The sequence below is a fragment of the Scatophagus argus genome, chromosome 13, assembly GCF_020382885.2.
Source record: "Scatophagus argus isolate fScaArg1 chromosome 13, fScaArg1.pri, whole genome shotgun sequence".
Taxonomy (NCBI): Eukaryota; Metazoa; Chordata; class Actinopteri; family Scatophagidae; genus Scatophagus; species Scatophagus argus.
In genome coordinates this window covers 13345058-13369071 of record NC_058505.1, presented here as the reverse complement: position 1 = coordinate 13369071, position 24014 = coordinate 13345058, and the positions used below count along the sequence as shown (strand labels likewise).

Here is a 24014-nt window from a genome sequence, read left to right as displayed (position 1 = left end):
ATGAAATGCAGTAGAAGTATAAAGTAGCAGAAGGTCCAAACATTGAAGCACAAGAACCTCAAAGTTGTACCACCACAGAAACAAAGTTGTAAGTTGCCTTTCATACTTTCTGTGTAAAGGGGAGCAGGTGCCTGTGTGATTGTCAGATGACAGTTTGTCTTCTGGCAGTTATATGTAGTCTCATATGCTAATCTTAACTGTTCGTACCAACTTGTATTTCCTGTTTCCAGATAAGCATTTATACTACATTTTTACTCACTGAAATTTCCGTTTCTTCCTTCATACTTGCTTTTGCATTTCATTTACTTCAGTTTCTCTGAATTTGAACCTGCACACTGGTGCACACTGGTGGATCCAAAAACCTCTCCAATCGCTTCACCGGTTCTAATTTCTCAAAATGCAATAGTGAATACCAGCAAACTGATCCAACTACCCTAGCTCTAAAAATGTCATCACATTATATTTTGTGTCAATGAAAGGTGAAAGGTCATACCAGTGTAACACTATCAACAAAAATAAATGGACATACATGTTTAAAATTTATACTTTTTATTATTTCTTTAGGAACTAGGAAAAAAGTAAACCAAATAAATTTGAACATTAAAATTGTACAATGCAGTTAAGATTGGGAAGCAGAGAAATTATGCAATATGATGAGGGGTACGAGATAGAGAGAACCTCTGTGTATTCCAGGGTCTTGGTAGCTGGGAGATACACCCTTCAAGAACTGATTCAGGACTAAGTATGGTTGAATAAATCAGAGAAGATCTCTGGCTCCAGTGTGGCAAATCCAGCTCCTTCAGAGTTTGCATTTTCTCAGCGATGACATAACACTCAAAATAATCTTAGAATATTGACAGTGATATAAAATAAGCAAATTACAGATGGTAATTACAGATGAATGAAGCAACGACACCATGCTTATTCAGCTAAGGTGCAAAATGAACAGAAGGGTCAAGGGCAGGCATGCGGTTAAACAGGGGAAAAAAAACAACAACAACCCAAAGCCAGAAAAACTTCATTTGTGGAAACCACAAGATACTGAGTGGTTTTTAACATTACTCAAAAAAAATAATAATAATAACTTACAGTAAATACAAAATAAATTCAAACCTTAAACTATAGGGGTGATGTACTGAAAATTTTTACAACTTAATTATTTTGTTTTTTGCTTAAGATAAAGGTGTATTTTGTTGAATGTGAACTCTTGGGTATGACTATAACCATTCAAGTGTTAAAAGGTTGGGTCAGTTTGACCCACATCATGGCAGAAAGGGTTTATAAGCCCAGAACAGAGTACTCATTTTGTACTCAAAGTACTCAATGTAGATACATTATCACACCACCATTTAGCCACCCAGTATGGAAGAGAAGTACCCAGGGGGAAGCCCTTCAAGTATTTGTTTTTTTTCTTTGCCCCAGTCAAATCAAAACGGTTTCTGCACAATTACCAAAGAACAGTGAATCTCAAAATAAACGACAGAAATAATAAAACTAAAACACAATCATACAAAGGTAAGAACGGAACGTTTCTTCACTTTAGGAGATTGTATTTGCTTAACAGTCCTCTGGGGGTTGCTGTTGACCATATTATTGGAGCTGAGGAACTCGGACAAAAACTAACAATGAATAGCAGAGAACGGTTTAAATTATTTCCATGTGTTTGCAGTCTGCGAGATTGACGAGCGAGAGGGGATCATGTCCAGCAGGTACTCCCTCTGACGAGCGTCGACGGTGGCTGATGTCTTGTGACCTGTCAGGCTGGGGTTCACATAGGCCATAGTGACTCCTGTGAACATGCAACAGAGCAGCAGGTCAGGGTGTGGAGCATGCTGCATGCTGCCAGTTTAATGCTTTTTTGAGTGGAATGAGGGAAAAAAAGCAGCATGATTGGAAATAGTCACCCATGTCCCCACAACACAAAGACAGACACAAAGGAAATTCAACTACTCTAAGATATAGTAGAGACCCAGAGGAAGAAAATGATAAACCACCCAACGGAGAGACTAAAGGAGGAAGACTGAGATCACTGGGAGGGAGAAGACTGGACACTGGGAATGCCTTGTCCGAAAAGATTTCCTCCTGCATGTTTCTTAAATGCACTTTATTTTTCCTCTAGTGCGTGAGATTACACTAGATTCCAAATTTTGTGTAAGATTGCTTAACACCAGAAAAAGCATGGCACTAAGATGTTCAAGGATTGCTTTTGGACCAGACAGGAATTTGAAAGATAGGCAGATGTCAGACACCAGAGTTTGGCCGGTATTATATATTATATGTGAGTCTACCTGTATTGTTGTTGCTCTGCTTCTTCCATGCAGTGGATGAGGTACTACCTCCGCTGATATTCCTGCCGCCGCCGAGTCCACTGCTGCTCACCTTTGAATTCTGGACAGAGCGGTGGGAAACATGGGCGTGCTTACCTGGCCGGCTGACCAAAGATGCGGCCGCCACTGCGCTCTGCAGCTGGGAGGAGGAGGAGAAGGAGTGGGGGACGCCCCTCACTCCCACTGATGAGACACCATGGGACAGCTGGCCTTGGGAGCTCTGAGAGGAGAGAAGAGAGGAGTTCTGAGTTAGAGTTGGATCAACAGCACAAAGTGTTTCCCTTTACAAGACAAACTGATTCCAACCTGCTTGATGGAGTGATGCTGAACAATGCTGGTTCCTCGGCTGGCCTGGTGATGATGCTGGAGGGAGGACGCCCTGACCTGAGCCTGCTTCAGCTGCTGAGATACCAGGTGCTCTGCTTTCAATGACGAGGATGAGGAGCTACTGTGGGAGACTGGTGAGGACGTCTGCTGGAAAATGCGCTGCTCTATTTCTTGCTCCTGTTGCAGTGCTTTGACAAAAGCACTTTTCAGCCTATTGGTATGCTCAGCTTTCAAAGCCTTTTTCTGATTGGATGACATGCACTGTTCACAGAGGATTGCCCCGCCTTTTGTCTTGTCCTGCCTCCAGCGACAGGTGAAGTCAGTGTTGCACTGGGTGCAGATGAAGGGGTCTCTAACAGTGGTCTTGTTAAGTGCTACACCTGTCTTTCCTGGAGGGAGAGAGATGGGAAACTTGGATGTACTGACTTAAAATGCACAGAGGTTTGAATGGTGTCAAAGAGATAATTAGAAAGAAAGAAATCCTGGGTGAAAGTGGGAATGTCCTGGCTACATATAGACAGTTGTTACTCTTGTTTGAAACAGATTCATCATTTAAGTCTATTGTCTAGGGCTGAAACTTGTGATTTTTTTCCATTACAGATGAACGTGCTGATTATTTTGTCAATTACAGATTAGCTGCTTAGTCCAAAATCACCAGCACTCTGGTAGCTTACACTATGAACAAAGCCTGTGTGCTTAGTGCAGCAACCTGAGTTCTCTTTCACTTCCCCCTTTCCTGTCACTCTTTATCTGTGCATTCTAATAACAGCAGAAGGTCAAAAAGTAATCTAAAATAAATAGAAAATAATGAAATGTCTTGTCATAGTTTACTAAGGCCCAAGGCGATGAAATGAAATCACATGTTTTGTTCAGTTTGTTCCTCATATATAGCAAAGTGAGCAAATTATCGCAACTTAGAAGCTGAAATTTGAGGTTGTAAATGTTTCTCTGAAAAATTACTTTAATGGTTAATGCCAATTACTTTCCTGTTGATCAACTAATCATTTTACCTCTACAATATGTGAACAAATGCCATCAGAAAAGAAAACCTACACACCTCTGTGGATGGTATCCAGGAGGTTCTGTACCACTTCTTCTAGTCCCACCAGATAGATGAACTCATTATTGGCTGCAGACGGCAGGAAGTTAAACTCTGGTGCAGGAGGCTTGGGTGGTGGGATCTCCAGGAGAGTCTTCTCCAGTTGTTTTCGCAGGGCGAGTTTAGCTGCAGCTTGACGGCTGGCTGGGGAGTCATTCATGCTCACCACAGACATGCTACTGCTTCCTGACGAAGAGCCCTTCAAACTGGATGGCGAGCCCTTTGAAAACAAGCAAAAACAGGAAGAAACAAGGTGTGAACATCCAGTAAAAATCAAGAGCATCTTTGAGTTTTCTAAGCAATGAAGAAGTCACCAACCTGCTGATGATTAATTGCAAGGTGTTTAATGATCAAAAAACACTGATCAGAAAGTAGGAGCTGTATTCAAAGCTTCTGTTACCATACAAATGTGCAGATATTAAAGAAAACCACTTCTAGACTAGAGTTATACTGCTACACACTAGTGTAAAGCTTGATGGTTACTACATTATTATTAACCAGAGCTTATAATACATTTATAACCTTTTCTGACATTTTAATTTTTCTTACTTGTTACAAGTTGTTTAAAAGCCAAGGTGAAGTGTCGCCTCCAGTTGTTTTTATGCTGTTAGCAAAAACCATGCATTCATCTCTACAGTTAGGCAATGATTTAATGCACAGTCATGGCACTGCCTCCCCAAGATACAGTCTGCACCTGCTCAATAAACCACAGCCAACCCCAAAAACATATAATGTAACCAACGCGTGATGGCGGGGTATCTGGGATACTTTGGCTTCATTTCTGTATAATGGGAGGAAGTGGAGACGCATCTAACCCAAAAAGCCTATCTTTATATACAGTCTATGGGTTCAGTTGAGTGGCACTTAGTACTCTTCCTCATAAAATGTATCCAGAAATAAGCTATCAATGATGGTGGAAAATAACTTAGTTCAATATATTTTAGGTTGTTTTTTTTCTTTTATTGAAAGCACCTGTGACATACTGACCAGTGTGTTGGCACTACTGCCAACTCTGATGAGGCCTGGCTGGACCATGCCTCTCTGGCCCTGGCCTGCAGGGGCTGAGGTCCTGGGGCCCAGCAGCAGAGGAGGGGGTCCTGAACCTCCTGAAGCAGCCAACTGCTGCTGCTGCTGCTGCTGCTGACGGAGAGCCTGGATCTGCTGTGGAGATACAGAGATGGGCTAACCAGGACAATGAGACGGATGACACAGAGGGACATCATGGAGTAGAGGACAAGGGAGGGACATCAAAAGCACCAGGGCACACACAAAGAGAGAAAGGTGCAAAGAGAGGCCATGAGTCCTGTGTTAAGGTGTATCTATTTCCCTGCAGTTTGTCTTGGAGACTATAAAACAGCAGTAAGATGGTGTGACTGAGGCTATCATTGCCCCAACAAAGACAAGATTTAAATCTATCTATATATATATAGATAGATTTAAATAAATAAATATATATAGATATGGATGTATCTATCTATATATATATATAGTCATTGTGTGTCGATAATCTTGTCAACATTTCCTTCAGACTTACCTGTGCCCCCCTGACCAGAGGTGGCATTATGATCTGGGAGCCATGTTTGGAAGACACCTGCTGTCCTCCTCTCACCAGTGGTGGAGGGATGACTGTGCCTGAACTCCGGCCTGTTAAAATCTGGTCAGGGACAAACAACATCAGTATGAATTACATTATGAAGGTGCTGTCACACCGATATGCTGCCTGGGTGCATGTGTGAGCATCTGTAGCAGAGCATTAACCTGCTGAGAGCCTTTATTGCTTGTAATTGTTCCTCGAATTAGAGGAGGAGGAGCCGAAGACCCGGACAGACTTGAGGGCTGAGAAAGAAATGGATGAAGATATTTAACACAATGCTTGAAGTAGAGGCCTGGGATGTGGGGACGGGCAAGTCTGTGACTGACCCCGTGTTGATAAATTTGATAATGATTTACCTTCTGGATAGTGTCCCTCTGTATCTGGCTCTGTCGAAGTTTCTTCAGAAGCACCAGCTTTGCTTCCTCCAGTCTCAGCTCCTCCTTCAGCTGCTTAATGATGCGCTCCCTCTCCACTGGGCTGCTTTTCTGTACTCGACAGATCAAAATATCATTTACACCACTCACACTGCAAAAGACAAAACTCCTTTCCAATAACATTTGATGTTGGAGCCTCAGCTGGTCTATGTGTGCCCATTTTCTGTCCCAGCTGAACCAACTTTCCACGTCCAAATTTCTAAAATCTAAAAAAGCTGAAAGCCTAAATGCCTGGGTTGTGATTTAAGCTGGTCTCAGGATCCATCTCACTAGAACAGTAGCATGAAATGCATAACTTCTAGCTTTGTCCAGGTGTGTCTCACCATGAGCAGGTCTGTGTCCAGCTCCTTAAAGTGGCTCAAGCCATTCACTGGTGGACTGGGGGAGTCATTGTCAGACAAGATGATAACATCATCATCTTCGGGGGACGGAGGTCGCTTCTCCCTCTTTATACTGTTGGAAATGCGTGGGACAAGGACATTGAAATTTATTATATCAATTAAGCACTTATAAAACAAAACAGCATTAACTTTTTTCCGCTTGTTTGGATTTTAACTTCTTAACATCCAGTTCTCTCATTTAATTTCCTCTTGAATAGATTTAATGTTCAAAATGAAAGCAATGTGAAGTGCAAAGGTCACTCGAGGCTGGTGCCAACAGGGAGTCAATGTCCATAAACCTATATGTATTCTATATATATATAAATACACATAACTCACTCTAAATAAAAAAAAATCAATTTGAATCATATTAAGGCTTGAAGATATGCATAATTAAGGGTGCAGCCACTTTGAATGACAGCTTGCTGCTAGTTTTCTGCTAGGCGTCACCACAGCTGATTCCACCAGGCTTTATTCAGCCTCAGCTCCACCCACACTCTACCTCTTTGTCCATTTTTGGATTAGCTGGGAGTTAGTTAGAGTCAGGTAAGACAGATACTGCAATAGCTCTTCAGAGACCAATGGGTGACGTCGCAGACACTGTGTCTATGTTTTACACAGGCTGTGATTACATAATTCAATGAAATATTTAGCAAAAAAAACTGAGATCTCCATTAGAATTTTACCTAACGTTATTGGGTTTAAAGGAATAATATCCAGGATTTTCCTAAAAGTCTCCTTATTTTCTAAGTATTTTGTGTTCCAGACATTTCTGGGCGTCAACCTTTGGACAGTAGTGTGTAGTCAATAACAGAGCAATGTCAGGACTATAAAAACATCTCTATCTCTCTTCTGCTGTCAGTCGTAAAGAGCTGCAGGTCTGTGATTCTGTCTGACCAGAGACAGGACCATCTGCACACAGACATGCAGGGCAGAGAGGCAAACATCTGACAGGATGAAGAAACCAACAAATCCAGCACATTATGCCTTTAAACTGTGTTTACCATTGTTTTGAGACAATACAAGACGAAGTACACATAAAGTGTTTCAAATATATACGTCATTAGTCATGATGCAAAGACATCTTCTCTGAACAGTATGAAGTATAATTTATGACTGTTGGTTAATAAACTCCAGTCTGGACATGCAGCATGTCTTCATGTTGATGCAATTCCAACAAGAGAGAAGTACTACGAGAAAAGTACCTTAGAACTCCAGCAAATGTCTTTAAGTCTAGGGCTGAGCAATGAATTAAAATAAATTTGATGGAAAATACAGTATGGCCAAGTTAAACATCCAAATCACAGGAGATGCAGTTTTTTCACTTAGGTAAAATGGGTCCCAACATACCTTTATAAATGAAGTATTGAGGAGCCCCAGCCTACAGTTCTACAGACACAAGGGACCATGCTTGTTTGGTACAAACATCATCATATTTATTAGATTTTTTTTCTGTTAAAATGAAAAGCCAAAATCATCAAGACTCCTCACAATGTCAAAATAATCACAATATGATTTTTTTGCATATTGTTCAGCCATGTTCAAGTCACAAAGTGACAGTTGTTTAACAGCACATATTTCCTGTCGAAACAGGATATTGTGGCAGGTCACACTAGGTGCATGACGCATTTGGGGGTGACTTGTATTGGGTTACATACGTCATTCAAAACATGGTAAGGATATTCATTCATGTGGGAATCCTGAAAGCAGTTTGGATCAACCCTCACTCGTGTCTCACATGATTATGCTCACATATTACATAGCTTCTACTGCAAAGTGACTATTCAACCGGAGGCTATATGTGAGAGAAGATGACCTAAATTCTTTGACTAGTGGCACTCAAACACCAAAAACCATGAGTAATGTTCCTCTGAAAAACAAGGATGGCCTTGTGATTACACAGATTATTTATTTCTATAAAGCATAAGAAGTCGTTAAAGTCAGAGGCGTGACATTGTGAGGCCTGTCTCTCCTAGCCGTCCTGCCTGTATTTGTGTGTGTGTGTGTGTGTGTGTGTGTGTGTGTGTGTGTGTGTGTGTGTGTGTGTGTGTGTGTGTGTGTGTTAGTCTCTCCTCAAGGCTTAGCGCCATCATCACTTCCTGTGGATTAATCACTACTCTTCCAAAGAAGTCACATGACCTCAAAGTCATTGTCACGTGACACAGTCAATTTTCCTCCCACCCCTCCACCCCTCCCCTTGCTGTTCCTTCCACTGTGGAAACCATGGTAACAACCGGCTGGAACCGGTTTGTGACACACGGCTTCATTTTGTGTGAGGGGAGTTTTTAGGGTTCAGGTGGTGAGTGGGGGCAAAATGGAGGTAGGCTAATGTAAAAGGATAAAGTTCACCTCTGAGAACAACAACCGCCCCAACCCCATCTCCCCTACAAAGCAAGTTTAAAGAACTCCAGGATCTTAAAAGTAACTTTAAGCAGTTTTAGTCTTTTTAGATTCAAAAAAAGTAAAATCTATCCTTTTTCACACTCTGATAGACTCTCTTTTTCCCAAACAAGCAACCTGCTGTCTTTCAAAGAAGACACATAACTTCTGTGTAAATGAGGTTTCCTGCTTTTTCACAGGTATATCATGTGGTTTTCATGACTGAAGAGCCTGTGAATATTCTCATTCATCCAGGTCATGGTTATCGCAAGGAAATTCAATCGAATACAACTGGACTTAGTAGGCTGGACTAGTCCCAGCCTAGTCAAGCGAGCATGAACTGATGAGGTGAAACGTCTTCAAAGACAAATAACTAAGTCCAGTTGCATTCGATTGAATTTCCTTGAGATATGACTGAAGAGAGTTCACTGTAAACTGTTTCTCACCCTCTGGAGGTGCTCATGTCCACGGGCTGCTCGCCTGTCTGAACTTCAACTTTAATGGTGGCCTTCACTTCGCCTGCAGTCAGCATGCCACTGGAGGCCTTCGACTCCGTCAGTCGGACCCGGGTCCTTGTATCCATAGCTGGTTCTGTTCTCACCTTGCTGGCTTTGTCATTGCAATCAGTCCGATTGCCTGCGTTGGGTTCAACCATCTGCTGTCTCTGGGTTCGCTCCCGATCATCTTTAACCGGACGAGAGACCAAAGGTAACACTAAAGGTAATGGCAACTGATTCTGATCCTCGTCCTGATCTTTCTCGTGCTCTGATCCATCCATAGTCCGGCTTTGACCATCCTCTGCCACTACAGGGTGGGGTGCAGGTTTATTTTGCGCCTGTGGTGTGGGTTCAGACGGGTCCAATTTAGGTTTTTTGCTTTCATTGTCAGTAGCCGAAGGTTCTATAGACTGGGGAGCAGCATCCCTCTCAAGCGCCCTCTTCTGGCTGCGCGTCTGGCGGACAGCCTCCTCAGACATCCCCTGTAGATAAAGAAATAACTGTTATCTGTATTGTTATACACTAAGTCAAAACTCGCAAGATACAGAAATTCATTATTCTAAAAACACCAACTACAACGTCTTAACATGGACTTTCACTGTGGGCATTGAAAGAAACTTGAAGCGCAGAACATTATTCTGTCAGTATTGGTCATGAAAGCATCGAGAGCAGCCTAAATTCCAGTTGAAGCAGTCAAACATGTCTCACCGCTGCAGATGCAAACATGCACATACATTAAAATGTGAATCCTTTGCATGTAAAAAGTTCAAACACAACAAGGTTTAAACAATGGCAGGAGCCGAAGGTCGCCTAGTAGTACTATGAAGCTGTTATTAGCTCTGTAAGTGGGTCCACATTTTGTTTATCCCATGTGTGAGTGGAGGTGGGCACTAGTCCACAGTCTGACCAATGGGGTCGTACTGTTCCACTGATCAACAGGTGGTAGCATCATGCCAAGATATGCTGCCATGGACCAGCAAAGGCAGGGAAGAAGAAGAAGCCTGCACACTAGTAAACATGGAAATAAACCACACTGGATTGAAAACAAAAAAAATCAGCTTCACAAATGTTTTATGAGGAAGGAAATGAGCTTGACATTCTTAGAACTCAAGGACACACACAGTGTGTTTTGGTGAGTAACAATGAATGTAAATATAAACTTTTGTTAGTTAGTTACAATAAAACTCTGCTTAAAGGTGTCAGTTGAAGTGGAAGCTAAAGTTGAGGAGCTAAAAAAAAGCAGCTAAAACAGAGAAACATTTAATGTCATTTTCAAAATGAAATCTAATAAGCAGTTGCATTATAAATTTTGAATGTACTTGTAAACAACATCTCTAGAGTAAGAGATGAAGCAGGTCAAATATCAGTTGAATTATCAGTCGCTTATAAACAATTATGCAGTTCGAGTCCAAAGAAATGTTGTTCTCATACCGACATCAAAACTGACCAGAGCTAGATAAGTAAATTACAAGCAACAAGGTCAACACATCACCAAATGTCTATTAATTTAGTACTGTGTGGACAGTTAATGACCCTCAATGCATGAATGTGGCTCAAGCTAAAAATAACATTTAAAGACCATAGATGTTTGGATCTTCCCATTTGAACTGCACAGCATTTATTAAGATCATTTTAAGATGCTTGGATGTCACACTTTATTCTTGTGCTGTTGTCACTATCTGAAGAACACACAGTACATAACTATTACCCCATAATTGTTATCACTCCACTGTACGTGTAGAGATTGTGGAGGTATCATGCAGAACTTAAATAGACAAAACTGACCTTGAATCAACTGTCGGGGGACACAGAGTGACTAAAATGCCCCTTAGACAAAGCATGTTGGATTAGTAAGGTCACATGACCAAGATGTTGACTGAAACATCCAATTATCCAAAATTCAGTCTCAACCAAAAACCAAAAGGGAAAACTGAAAAAAGAAAGGGCTCAGAAAGGACTTTGGTGCAAACAAAAATCACTTTAGAGAATTACTTGACTGCAAAAACAAGGGTTTTAGAAAATAAAAAATGCTGGAGAAACATGACAAAACTGTAATCAAATTAGAATTAAAATGGACTTAAAGAACATCCAAAATTCACTGGATCATGAATTATGTTAAAATATTCATAATGACATGTGAATCAAGTATTTTAGCAATTTATGCCTGAAAGTGAAATTATTTTTTTAATCTTTTCACAGCTCTAGCTTGTGTATAGTCTTTCTCTTTCCACGAATGAGGTACCGCAGAGTAAGAGTTCCATTACTGTCTGTTGACATGCCGCCAGTAGTGCAGTCAGAGAGATACAACAGCTCGTCCTGTCAGACAGCCAAGCAGTTACATGCACTTGCACACTTCATGATAGATATGAACATGTACATGGTACACACAAACAAACACACACACACACACACACACACAACCCCTACACTGGCTGTTCTGAATCCCTCAGTGTCAGGTCAAACCGGAGAGAGAAGACATAGGAAGATAGTAGACCATCTCAGTGTGTGTTTACTGTTATGATCTTCATAATGGCCTATCAAGTTGTTCTGTATACACCTCTGATGCACTTTCCAGTTAAATGTATAAAAAGCCATTTATGCAGACATCATTCCTTTATCTCCCTGTACAATAACAAATATAAATGTGTGCGAGAGAGTCAGTCTTACTATTGATATATCTTAAGGACCTGCTCTTACAGCTGACCCTTCTCCACACACCTTTTTGATGTCTAAATCAAAGAGACTTTGCGTTTCCAGTTTTTCTCTAACTCTATGAAACCAACAATCTGAGAAGGATGCATGCTTCACACAGCATTTGGATGGGGTTTAAACCTCTCTCAAGTCTGCCTTTGCGTGTTTCATTTTTTCCTGGCGTGTCATGCTCAAAGTCACGAAACCCGCAAACCAGGGACCAGCAAAAAGATCATATACCTCATCACACTGCATCCTGAAGATGTTAAAACTTGTTTTTAAAACCTTCTGAATTAAACATATTCTTTTTTCTAGAGCTGATGACAGAAGTAGCTGAAGAGTGAGCCACCTCGCTGCCTTCCCATTTGTGTTTCATATGAGCAATACCAAACGGGCACTGACATGGAGGCCAGTGACAATCTAATGATGGTTATTTTGTTGTATCTTTTACTTCAGTCTCTCTTTCAAACTCAGCATCAACTGAACGATGTTCAAGCACTGCTTGAACAGGGGCAGATGAGTAGGTATTTACATGTCGACAAGTGTCAAAGCACCACAATAGAAAAGGGCAACACCTGGGAGGGATGCTTCAATCAAACCTGGACAGAGCTGGAGCTGATAAATATCCGTGTCTTCTGCAGAGTCACCTGATTGGACCTATTCCCAGTGATGACAAAAACCACGTTACTGGGTTTTTTTATCCAGTGTGAAAGAGGCATGTTTCTGCTACATTTGTTGCAAACAGCTGAGCGCAACATCATGAATGCCTTTCAGAATACATTGTCTAGGAATGTGTTATTCCCATATTGAGACATTTAGTGCATCTTGGCCTTCACTGTGACCACTCGCATTTCACCTTCACCTTCAAGTGAGGCAATGAACCAGTGCACACTTTTGTTTTTCAACGAACTATTTCTTCTTCTGCTTTTTTTGTTTTGTTTTGTTTGTTTGTTTTTAGCCACATGTGCGCTACTATCACAACTGTCATCAGATTCATGATTTCAAGTCAAATCAAGAGGTTTTTATTGTCATTTCAGTTGTTTACAGTAACAGTGAACAGTGAAATGAGACAACGTTCCTCCAGGGACCAGGTGCTACATTTGAAATTAAATACACACTGTACATAGTGCAAACCGACGTAAGACTATGCAAAATGCAGAGGACTATACATAGTGCAGACTATACACACAGCACAGATGCTATACAAGACTAGATACAAAGAACAAGAAGCAGCACCGACCAGGACATGGTCCTGTTATGGAATGTTTGAATCATGGCTAACCATGATACTATGGCATGTAAACACCTTACTGACGTTCCTGATGACGCTCTGCCTTGTGTGCAGGTGAGTCATCAAAGTCTGTTACCTAGTGGCTGGTCAGAAAATCAAAAAAGATGATGGTAAATGATCCACATGCTCAAAACGAACTGGAACGGAAACCGCAAGCCAAGCTCCCAGTCCAGCACCAGTGATCAACTCCACAATTGCTCCACTGCATCCATGAGCAAAACCACCCACAGAAACAGTCCAAAATCTTCTGAAGGCCTTCCCATAAGAGTCACAAAGGGGGGAACCAACTCCATGCCAGTGTCCATGCACTGAGAATGCAATGTCACCAAAGTCCCCACTGTTGTAATGTCAAGTCTCCCAATACTTTTGTCTATGCAGTGTATATTGTACTGTCACTCAGAATTTCCATTACAGGTGATTAGATAAAGTCAAGCTAAGCAAGTTTATTCCCAACTGGTGAGACAGCTCAGTCGGTACAGAAGCAACATGGTCCACATGAAGGGTCAACACACCTTTGTGCATCCAGAAACTGGATACTGTTCTAACCACGTATATGGTGATGTGAATAACCAGGTTTTTTATGTTTATGTAAATTTCAACTTGAAATGACTTAAGTTATTATGAAATGTGTCAAGGGTAAACATGTGGTGTGCTTCATGTGCTCAAAGTTCACAGAATCTCAAAATGAAAGCACAAGTGACATTGAAAGCAGTATACTTAGACCGTCGTCATTTACTGGACAACCACAAAGAAGAAACACAGCACTGTTATGCCCTGAGTTACAGTCATGCATGTATGTTACAGAATCTAGACCCAGTCAAGCCAAGTGTGCTGAGGCCCTCGGCCTTCCCAGCACGCACTACAGGAAGCTATGTTTTCTTTTTTCTTTCGGACTACAATTAACCCTTACAGCCTAGTACTTCTCAGTGACACACACTGTGCATACTCCTACCCCCTCCCCTTCCTGCTCTCAAAATGGTTATAGCGGTGAGCATAAAGCACACTCAGTGTATCCATGATGTACCTATACAATCTACATACACAGTCACAATGAAGCATGCAGAGAAATCATCTGATAACAGAGAGCTGACTAAGTTGGTTTTTTTTAATACTCTGACATCACTGAGACACACATGACATGACCCTTCCCAGGATTCAGTGGGACACACAAAGCACTTTTCCTGAAAACCGGTTTAAACCGGTTGGCTAGTGTGTGTGTTTGTGTGTGTGTGTGTGTGTGTGTGTGTGTGTGTGTGTCTGTGACTGAGAGAGAAGCTGAAGCTAGTTTTAACCCTTCAGGTGCTGGAGCAGACACAAGGCTTCCACAGTGACGGCCATTATACAGTGTGTGTGAGTGCTTGTGTGTGCTGGAGAGTTGTGAAGGGTGTATGGGCTTGTGATGGTATTATTAATTCTGATGCAAATAACTGGGAAATGATGCTGCAGGGTGGGGGGTGGGCATTGAGGACCCCCCACACAGAAACACCACCATCACCTTACCCAGACACTGACCCTGTCTTTGTAACAGGGGATCTTAATGGCTGACAGGTTTCACATTTCATCTCCATGGCAGTTTACACACATTTCCATCAAGAACCTCACCCACCCCCACCACAACCACATATGGCAGATGAAACCTCCACCCGCCCAAGAACTCAACATCACATGCAACCAGTGCAAAAGCTCTAAAGGCAACTTCAACTGAAAACAAACGTATTCATGGTATGCATCAAACATCACTTAACAACGTTAGAAATACGTCACTGCACAGTGTGTGGTGTGATGACCATCACAAGCAACAATCCATATGAAAACAACAATGGCAGCGCCTATGGAGATTAGTGCAGATGTTACTATAGAATCCATTAGATCAAAACTAGAGATTATTTCTTAATTGAAAGAAGAACACAGAACAGCACTGATCGCTTCTCTCGATGGTCAAGATGCTTTTCCTCTTAAACTTAGACCACGAAAGATGTTTAATGCAATCAACTGTTTTTTTTAAGTACATGCCATTTTAAAAACAGTTTCCAAGACCAAATGATCCTGGATAACAAATTACAACATATAATTAAAAGATTTTGATTTGTATGCAAGTGCCACTTTAAATTTAACATAGCAATGTAAGAAAAACCTTTTCTGTCTTGCAAATAAAGAAAGTTTATGTCGGGGTGCAAGGGTGCAGAGACAATACTAATGCTATTTACACCATGTCATTTTTGCATTGATCTTGCAGCTTTTGTTTCTGTGTGCATTCATTAATGAGGATACATTAAGAAAACTATCACACAACATGTTCTGCAACAAACACCACTTGTGTCATTTTATCATTAAGATACAATGAATTCATGAGTTAATAAGGTTTCTATACCTGTAAGATTGCTTAACCAACAACAGTCCCCGCAACACGTTCAGATAGTTTGGGTGTTAGTGCTTGGTTTTTGGTGGAGTACCACCAAAAAACCCTGATCTAAGTTATTACTTTATATTTCATTTTTGCTTTATTTGGTTAACTACTTCACAAGGGGTGAAGATTGTGCAGACTGTCGTTACCAGGCATTTATCTCATTAAACTCAATCCTCACATTAACATCTGCAGCATAATTACATCACAGTGATCACTACCATATTATCGAATTGCTCTGTGCATGTACTTGAGTCTTAGGCATACACATACTCCAGTCTGGTATCAGACTACTACCACTATCAGGGCACTGCTTGCGGGAATCTACACTTTATCTACACCCGTCTTGTTTTCTGCCACGAGGCGGTTATTTATCTAGTCACTCCAGGATCATGTCAACCATAAGTCACTCAATCCACCTTCATTCAGGCTGGCAGACTCACTCTCAACTATCATCAATGTCACATACAGTACATGTTCAGCATTTTATTTACCCACTGACAGACCTTTAACCTGTGAAAACATACTTCCACACTGCAGAGGGTTTTCAGAACACTGTGCAACCACAAAACCACACCACCTTGTAAAACTGCTGCACCAGCAAAATATTCTTATCAATTAACAAGAGGTGTTGACGATGGTTAGAACATCAGTGAGAAACAAAAAAAAAATTAAGGCCTGATTGCAAAAACAGGTCTGAATGTGAGTCAGAATTGAGCAATTTATGTTTGGAGTTTGTCATGGTCAGACCTGTGTGGGTCATTGGATTGCTCCATCAGATCTTCAACTTAACGAGCCAGTGTTTTATGGTGCGACTAACATCACTGTCTGTACAAAACAAGCAGAAAAGGGCAATTAGGGAGCAAACTGCTGCCTATGTCATTGATGAAGTCATGGAGCCGAGAGCAAACAGCTGCCCTGTGACCCCTGCAGTCATGTGCAGCAGCTTAAAATGTGGCCAGCAGAGGACCCTTTCCAGAACAGTGGCTGATTACACAACTATAGTCTGGATCAGTCTTGTGTGTGTTCACTGGAACAGTGCTTTCTGGAAAACAACAAAACTTCTGACCACTTTCTGACTCACTCAAGTCTTGTAATTTTAATATTGTGAATACAGTCACTACAGAGTGGATAGGATTACTGGTAAATCAAACTAAGAAGCTCCGGAGTCAAAGCAAAGCATTCTCCACTCTTACTGACCAGTTTTAAACAACCCCATCATCGAAGGCAACCTGTGTTTTGTTCACAATGACAGTTCATAAACAATACAACGGATTGTTAGCATGCAAATAACACACCACAAAGGCTTTGTTCACATGAACAACCGAGTGCTCATTCCAGATCTCCACAAAGAGGCAATAAAGTCTCCAAACAGCAGGTTGCTTCACCTCTGCACCATTCCCTGTCTAAAATGGCAAGCACATGACTTCAATTTTAAGGGTCATGTTGTGCACAGGTCCTAATTAAACAATGATTATGGGTAAGGATCTTAAATATTACTATTGAGATAATCAGTAAATTATTTAAGCTATATTTCAAGCAAAAACTACAAAAATCGTCACTTTGGAATCACAGTTTGTTATCATTTTATGAACCAAACACTGAAAGTTGTAGCTCCAAAAACAAAAACCTCTGAAATTATTCATTCTATAACATTAACCAATACAGCAACTCATTCATGGAACAATTTCAATTTATTCACCTGAGCAAGATAATGAACAGACTAAAATTTAAAGCTGCAGACTAGATTTTGATTATTGTTACTGAGGAAGCAGCTGAGTGTCTAAAAGCAGAACAGACATGTAATGACACCTTAATAAATCTTAATCCAAACCCGTAATCCATTAAAAGACCAATTAAGCTTTCAAAATGTCATACAAATAAATGTATGACAGCAAACTGCGCTTTAATAACAGATCCAAGATGCTGCGTGTGGTTTTGTCAGCACACCATATGCAACGCCGGCTTCCTTCATATTTTATCAGTAAGTATTAAAAAGGTTTCAAAAACCCATCTAAGTGCGTCCAAATAAACATACAGCAGTGGTATGAACTGGTTTAATGGCCGAAATCCTGAGTTCTTGTCCCGAAGCGCTACAAACTCGTATGGCTGTGGAGGCTGGAAGTATTTGTGTGTGTTTATGTGTGTGCCTGTCTGGGTGAGAGGAAGAGACAGAGAGGGAGTGTGTGTGTGTGTATGTGTGTGTGTGTGTTCAGCTTTAAGAGGAGGAAGACTACGGTTGTCACAGAGAGAAGTAGGAAGATTAGCTACCAGATAGCAGAACCAACACTGGTGCCAAGGGGCTTAAAGCGGGCGGCGGCGTCAACCATTAACGTTACACGACCCAGTACACCATTCAAATCAAACTCAGCCCTTTAAAAACTAAACCCAGCCCACACTACATGTGCAACTAGCCGGCTTTTTTATTATTGACACCGCCTCAAGAGGAGGTGAGCGTGTTGTTAGTTAGCGAGCTAACCTTAGCTAACGTCGCACAAACAAAAACACGAAGCCACTTTAACTCGGGTATAAGCAGTTCATGTCTAACAACCAACGGCTACCGGAGACTTCGGGACAACGTAGTAAAAAGTCCTACAGCCGTCCAGCTGCTTATCATCATGACCCACAGGTCCAGAACCGAGCCCGAATCGATGACCTGGCTGCAACCCGATGCGGGACAACCAGCTGCTCAAAAAGGGGGGCACAAACTTTCATCCCACTGCCCCAAAAGTGAGGCTGTGTGGGGCTCACCGGTAGTGTTTACCTGGGTGTCCCCTCCCGAGGAAAAAACCGAGTCGGAACTCATAAATTTCATCGACCGGCCCACGGACTGAGCTTGCCGCCGAAGAGCCGCTGGCGATGAATCGTTATAATCCTTACCTCATTTAACGACTTCTACCGCACATAATCAAGTCCAGGGATCATGGTTACAAGCGGGTAGGCGTAAGAATACGTAGCGATAAAATAAAATATTTTTTGGCTGAGGGAGCCCCCCTTCTCTCCTCCCCAGTGCTCAACCTTTGGCTCTGCGGAGAAGTGTTACTTTTCAACAGCCCATCAGCTTCTTTATCGTCACAGATAGGTGGAGGAAAACCTGGCTCCTCTCGACGACTCCGAATAAAAGGCTCCCCTCGATTCACTTACTAAAAAACTTCGGCTTCACCTCAGTCAACTTACTCGGTCGCTTTGTTGCCCGTTCTTCGCCGATGGTCGACCAAGGAATGTTTAATCTGCAGTTAACCTCGATAAATCGTTGCTTTTTAGAAATCCAGGGGATATCCTCTTTTTTCGGCCCTCCCCACTGCCGCGTCTGTTGCCAAATAATGCGCCTCAACACACATGGAGCCGCTGCGTCCTCTTAGTGGGCATGCGCACCTCGGCATACCAGGGCGACCGGATCACATCGTGTAAGCCACTGACCACCAAGGGCCAAAGCAGGACGACCATGTCAGGGGCCCCGGGCTCCTTGGGTTGACCCATGACTGTACCAGCGCGAACAGAGGTCTCCTCCAACACACACTCACTTCAAGTGCACACACATACACACAATGTCACTTGTAATAAATGGAATCATTACACATTTCCTCCATAGCACTGAACAGCATCTTAATTGCCTCCTAAGAAACAACAGAGACCAAAACTAGGAAAAGCAGATCTCCTCTCGAAATCACCTGATAGCATGTCTGATGCGCACACTGGATGTTGTTATACCAAAAACTTAAAACATATGATAGAGAAGCATGCAGCACATAGGACAATAACAACTTACATAGTAAACAGGGAGTAAACACCAGTCGCAAAGAGGGTGTAGCACTAACCGTCTAAATCTGATAGTGTGCAAGTAAGCAAGACTGATTTGCCATCTGGGCAAATTCAATTGGCTAAAGGAGGCCCCCTGAAGTCCCCAGTTCACTACATGCTAATTTGTTTTTGATCATTTAATTAACATTTGTTAGGGAATTTGCAACACTTACACACCGTATCATCTAATGTGGGTCCTTTATTCTTTTATTATGTTGTAAGGTTGTGCTGTAGAGGGGCCCCGTGTCGAGATTGAGTATTAAACTCTTAATTATTGTAGTTTATGGTATATTATATGTATATAGCACACATTCCTAAATAAAGCTGTGTTAAATTACTATTAATCATCAAATGAGGTGACACAGTGTGTACACTGTTGAGCATAGGAGGTGGGGAAATAATAAGGGCCAAACATTATTTTTTTATCCCAGATCCCCCTGACAGATCAATCAGGCCATGGCAGGAAGTCTACTAACTACACAACATGCATTCAAATGGCTGCTATATTATATAAATATGCAGTATAGTGAACATTTATCCCTGCACACAACATTTGGCAACCCCTGTCATCATGTTGTCCCCCAAACTTCAACTTTGGCTCAACACCCGCAACGTCAGCTTAATGTTTACTTCTAGGCGCTCAACAGGAGCCTGCATCAACAGCACATCAGGATCCTTATTCCAACCTCAGCATCAGATAATTATACATATGCAAGCAGCATGATTGACTTCCAGACCCAACATAAAAATCCAAACTGTTAACCCTAAAAACTCTAAGTCCCACATTAACTCACAAAACAAGTCACATTCAAGGATCCACCCTCAGTCAGCACCTGATTCAGAAATACAGTGAGTCTGCATCATCAACCATGCAACTCAGAACAGGGTTGTAACAGCATACAGTATTTACATCTTACTTTATGGTGCAGTTTAAGAGCAGGGTTGCATTAATGACCAGTCAACCACACTTGCAGTTATGGTACATGCAAGCCCAGAGCACACACAGCAGGGTTACAACATCAGAAATTGCAATATCACTTCTATAAAGGATCCAGCTGACTGCCTCTTTCATGGCAAGACCTTCAAAGCATCCCTGTGAACTGAACTAATCCTCTATCATCCACAAACACCCATATAAATGCACACACACACACATATGTGTTTGAAATACTGTGATCTAAGAGTAGTCGTCCATAAAGACCGAAGTGGGTAGGAGCTGCTATTCTCTAACAGGTGGGGGGTTGGGGTGTTTGAGTGCTTTGTCAGCATTATGCAGCTGTTCTTTAAATGACAAAAAAGCAAGCTCTCTCTGGATGATGCTGCGTCATCAGGTCTGATTGTTTGCCTCCTCTCATCCTACCACTCCATCTCCTGAGGCTACAGATTGTCTCATATAAATGCAATCAAATCTGCGCCAGGGGGCCATCCTCTCGTAATCACCCTGCCCAAAGCAAAAATTAACAAAGACTTCCGAACACTCTTGAGTTTAAAGGTAATGATGGATCTTTCTATAAATACTGTCCCTGTGGATCAGCGACAGGGAGATGTGACCGCAGTCAGTAATAACTATTAATATATTTACGTTAATGGTGGATTTCTTGCACACCTTCACACTGTCCGTGATGAAGCCCACGAGCCAAATCTGTTGAATAAAAACATAAAAAGTCACTAAAGTTCACAAAATATTTTGTACCAAATTGTACGGTACTCCATCAACATTACCTGAGAGATTTCACTCTGAAACAAAAATGTTAAATTAATGGTGTCACTAAAGAAAAAGTCAGGGGTTCACGATACTCATCAGGATTCATCCCCAGGGGATCAGATTTGTCTGTGGTGAAATTTGTGCCAATCTGCGTTGTATCTGTAAGACATTATAAAAAAAAGAAGTGAAAAGTTTAAACTTCTGGTTGGTGGCACCATATAAAATGTCAGAGGAAGTTATCAGGATCTATCTTCTGGAGAACACAAATGTCTGCACCATATTTTATGAAGATCCATTCAGTGGCTGTCAAGACTCAGACACAGATACGTCAGCCTTACGCTGGTGCTAACGGACAGGTCATTCACTCTCATCGCCATCGCTAGAGCTACACTGCAAGTGATGCTAAAAATACGCATGATTGTTATTTAATTGACAGATTCTATTAAAGTGTGAAATCACATATTTCCTCTTAATGTGATTCCTGGCTCTCTAACAGGAAACAGAATTTAAAAATAAATCTTGAGAACTACTAACAAAATAAATAAATAATAAAGAATAAGTAAAATACTTACAATCTGGGGGGGGGCACAGCCTAGCAAGGACTCCTTGATTTAAAGTTTAATATACCTTCTAATACATGTAGAGAGTCGGAGTAAAACACCTGGTAATAATCACAACCTATGATACCTGGAGCTTTTAATAAATATCAAGTCATGAGACAGGTTTATATTCTTCATTTTAAAGGTTTGGTAATGCTGTATTGGATTATACTGTCAGGTGGTCCTGCTTTCTTGTCCACCTCATCTGTTTAAGAACAGTAGATGTTATGTTTACTCACTGTTTATGACTGTTACACAACAGTGATGATGTGAGATATTTCTAACATTACAGATTCTACAGATTTGACAGGACAGAGTCAGTCAGCAGGTCCTGTCCAGGTGAAGACACCAGCTCTGAAATCACACAGAGGTAAGGTCAGCCTCTCTCCTCTCTCCCTCTCTCTCCGTGTCGAGTAGGCCTAATGGCCGCCCTTTACAACATGACAGCTTCAACTTAATCCTCATTAAGCACTGTAACAATGCAGGAAGTAGCTGCTGCAGTCACGATTAGACGAGCTCACTATTTGGCAGGAAATGGGTCATTTCGGCTGCGTCCAAGACACCTAGAGCGTCCCAAAACTTTTCACTTCTCACCAGCCGTCATCGTTTGGTGATCATAGTCCGTCGGCAGCAGCGGACATGAGCAAATAAAAGAGAGGACAAGACTGTTGGCTATAATATGTTGAAATTATGATGTAAATATGTGTTTGTACAGAAAAAAAATAGGTGATATCTCGGAGGGGGTCTCCGCTGAATACCGATGAGCTGCAACGTCATGTTCATACTTGAACAATAATATGTTTTTTGATAGAGACGACAGTTTGCCCCGAGTTAATGTTCAGCCGTGAGTTTGCGTTCATGTTACAACAAATATATTTGGTGGAAATCGGGTCTGTGGATATATTTCAAGCGTCTTTCCTGCTTGAAATATCATCTCAGCAGCAGTGGGCATTTATTATTTTTGTAAATCCAAGTCATTTTCAGGTAATTTATGTTTAACATCCTGCTGGCCATTTTCCAACACACTGCTGAAAAATAAAAGAAAACACATCTTAATCTCACTTATTTTCTCACAGACCAAAAGTAATCAGATCCAGCAAACAAGCTTCAGTGACTGTAAATGCTTTTTGGCTCCACAAAGTCCACTGATAATGAACAATTACAGTCACCATTTTGTAGGTTACACTGGTGTACTTATATGTAACCAGTGTAGTGCAGTTAACATAAGAATCACTGTCATTTGTGTCCTTCTGTCTCCTCGTATGGCTGACTGCTCGCTGAAGTGTAAAACCCTGCAGGATCATCACAGTCCCTGGTGTACTTTATCTACATTACATGTGTGTCCACCCCACTGGAGAAGGCAAGTAGCAGATTTTCAAAATAACTGCTGCAAAATATGGTGTTACAGACAGGTAAATATATCACCCTGATGGATCTATAATATCAGACTTCGCTCTGATCGGTTATCTTGTGTTCAAAATCTTGTGTTCAGCAAACTTCTTGTTTTCCATTCAGAATATTGAAGTTTGAACATATTCGCACACATCCCCTCATCTAACACCTGCTTTGCTTTTCTCTCATTTCCCCTCCTCTGTTTCTCTATATAGTCATTTTGACTTCCATTTTTTTTAAATTATTGGAAGGATCTCTCGAACAGCTGGATGCCAGTGATCTCAAACATAAGGCCATTGATGATCTTTGATGATCCTCATCTGACCTGCAGTCTTCATCGCTTTAGACTCACATTTTGTCTTACCTTTCTTGGTTGACTTGTTGACCTGTTCTTCGGAGGTCGGCCCTTTTATTCACAACAATGTGTGTCCACATGTACAGCGCAGGGCTGGAGCATTTGCAGGATTTCTGTTGTTGTTGTGTTGGCTCTTGTTACGTATACACTGAAGCTATGATAATGATAAGACTCATCACTTTGCTGGTCTTACTGAATGGCAAAACACCAGTGCATTGTGGGTTTTTTTTTCCACCACTATCATAATAACACAAAGTTTTGTCTTTCTTTAGGAAACAATTTAACAGCAACAGCAACAATAATAATAATGATATAATTTAATCAATTAAAATGTAAGCACTTGTGATTGAAAATTGCACACTGACTTGCCTTAAAGGACCATTCCAGCGTTTGCAAGTTTAACTCTTTGTATATCATGTACACATTATATATTTGCTGACCATTCATTCATTCAATTTGCACTTTTATTTTATTGTGAATATATCATTTCAAATTCAATACAGAGCCAGCTCAACTGTTACTCTTATGCAACCCACCAATTCTACTTCCTCTAATCTGTCAGTCATGTTAAAAAATGTTATCAGTTAGGAGCCTATCAGGAGCCTGATCTCATTTTATATGCAGTGTCATTAGTGACATCAAGTCACAGCACACAGACAGACAGACATACAGACGGATGGATAGATAATTTCACTGATTCTGATTCTGTCATTTTGCACTACCCTGTCAGCCATTTGCA

The 24014-nt window shown here is 41.3% G+C and overlaps 1 protein-coding gene and 1 long non-coding RNA gene across 7 annotated transcripts; one reads left to right on the top strand and one right to left on the bottom strand.

Annotated features, from left to right (window-relative positions):
- Positions 1–532: 532 nt before the first annotated feature.
- Positions 533–18752, bottom strand: LOC124069373 (transcriptional repressor p66 alpha-like). Of its 6 annotated transcripts, none has more exons than XM_046408508.1 (11): positions 18601–18752; positions 8987–9519; positions 6105–6234; positions 5704–5832; positions 5512–5589; positions 5288–5407; positions 4741–4935; positions 3712–3973; positions 2634–3043; positions 2289–2547; positions 533–1789 (listed from the first exon to the last, which is right to left on the bottom strand). In XM_046408508.1, exons 2-11 carry the CDS (start codon positions 9514–9516, stop codon positions 1650–1652), a joined length of 2253 nt encoding a protein of 750 aa, XP_046264464.1. In that variant the 5' UTR covers positions 9517–9519; positions 18601–18752; the 3' UTR covers positions 533–1649. The 6 variants fall into 6 exon arrangements, with proteins under 6 accessions (XP_046264464.1, XP_046264465.1, XP_046264461.1 ...); XM_046408509.1 differs by lacking the exon at positions 18601–18752 and adding an exon at positions 18304–18452; XM_046408505.1 differs by lacking the exon at positions 18601–18752 and adding an exon at positions 18188–18322.
- Positions 18753–18791: 39 nt separating this feature from the next.
- On the top strand, positions 18792–24001 carry LOC124069375. The gene is made up of 3 exons (XR_006845048.1): positions 18792–18925; positions 21821–21898; positions 22812–24001. It is a non-coding gene; the product is annotated as an uncharacterized LOC124069375 (long non-coding RNA).
- The last annotated feature ends 13 nt before the right edge of the window (positions 24002–24014 follow it).

Coding starts and splice junctions, on each gene's coding strand:
- LOC124069373 (XM_046408505.1), bottom strand. CDS start 18,238: ATGAAATTTATGAGTTCCGACTCGGTTTTTTCCTCGGGAGGGGACACC. Junction 9,520..18,187: donor CCTCGGGAGGGGACACCCAG/GTAAACACTACC, acceptor CTTTATCTACAG/GGGATGTCTGAGGAGGCTGT. Junction 5,833..6,104: donor TGGACACAGACCTGCTCATG/GTGAGACACACC, acceptor TGTCGAGTACAG/AAAAGCAGCCCAGTGGAGAG.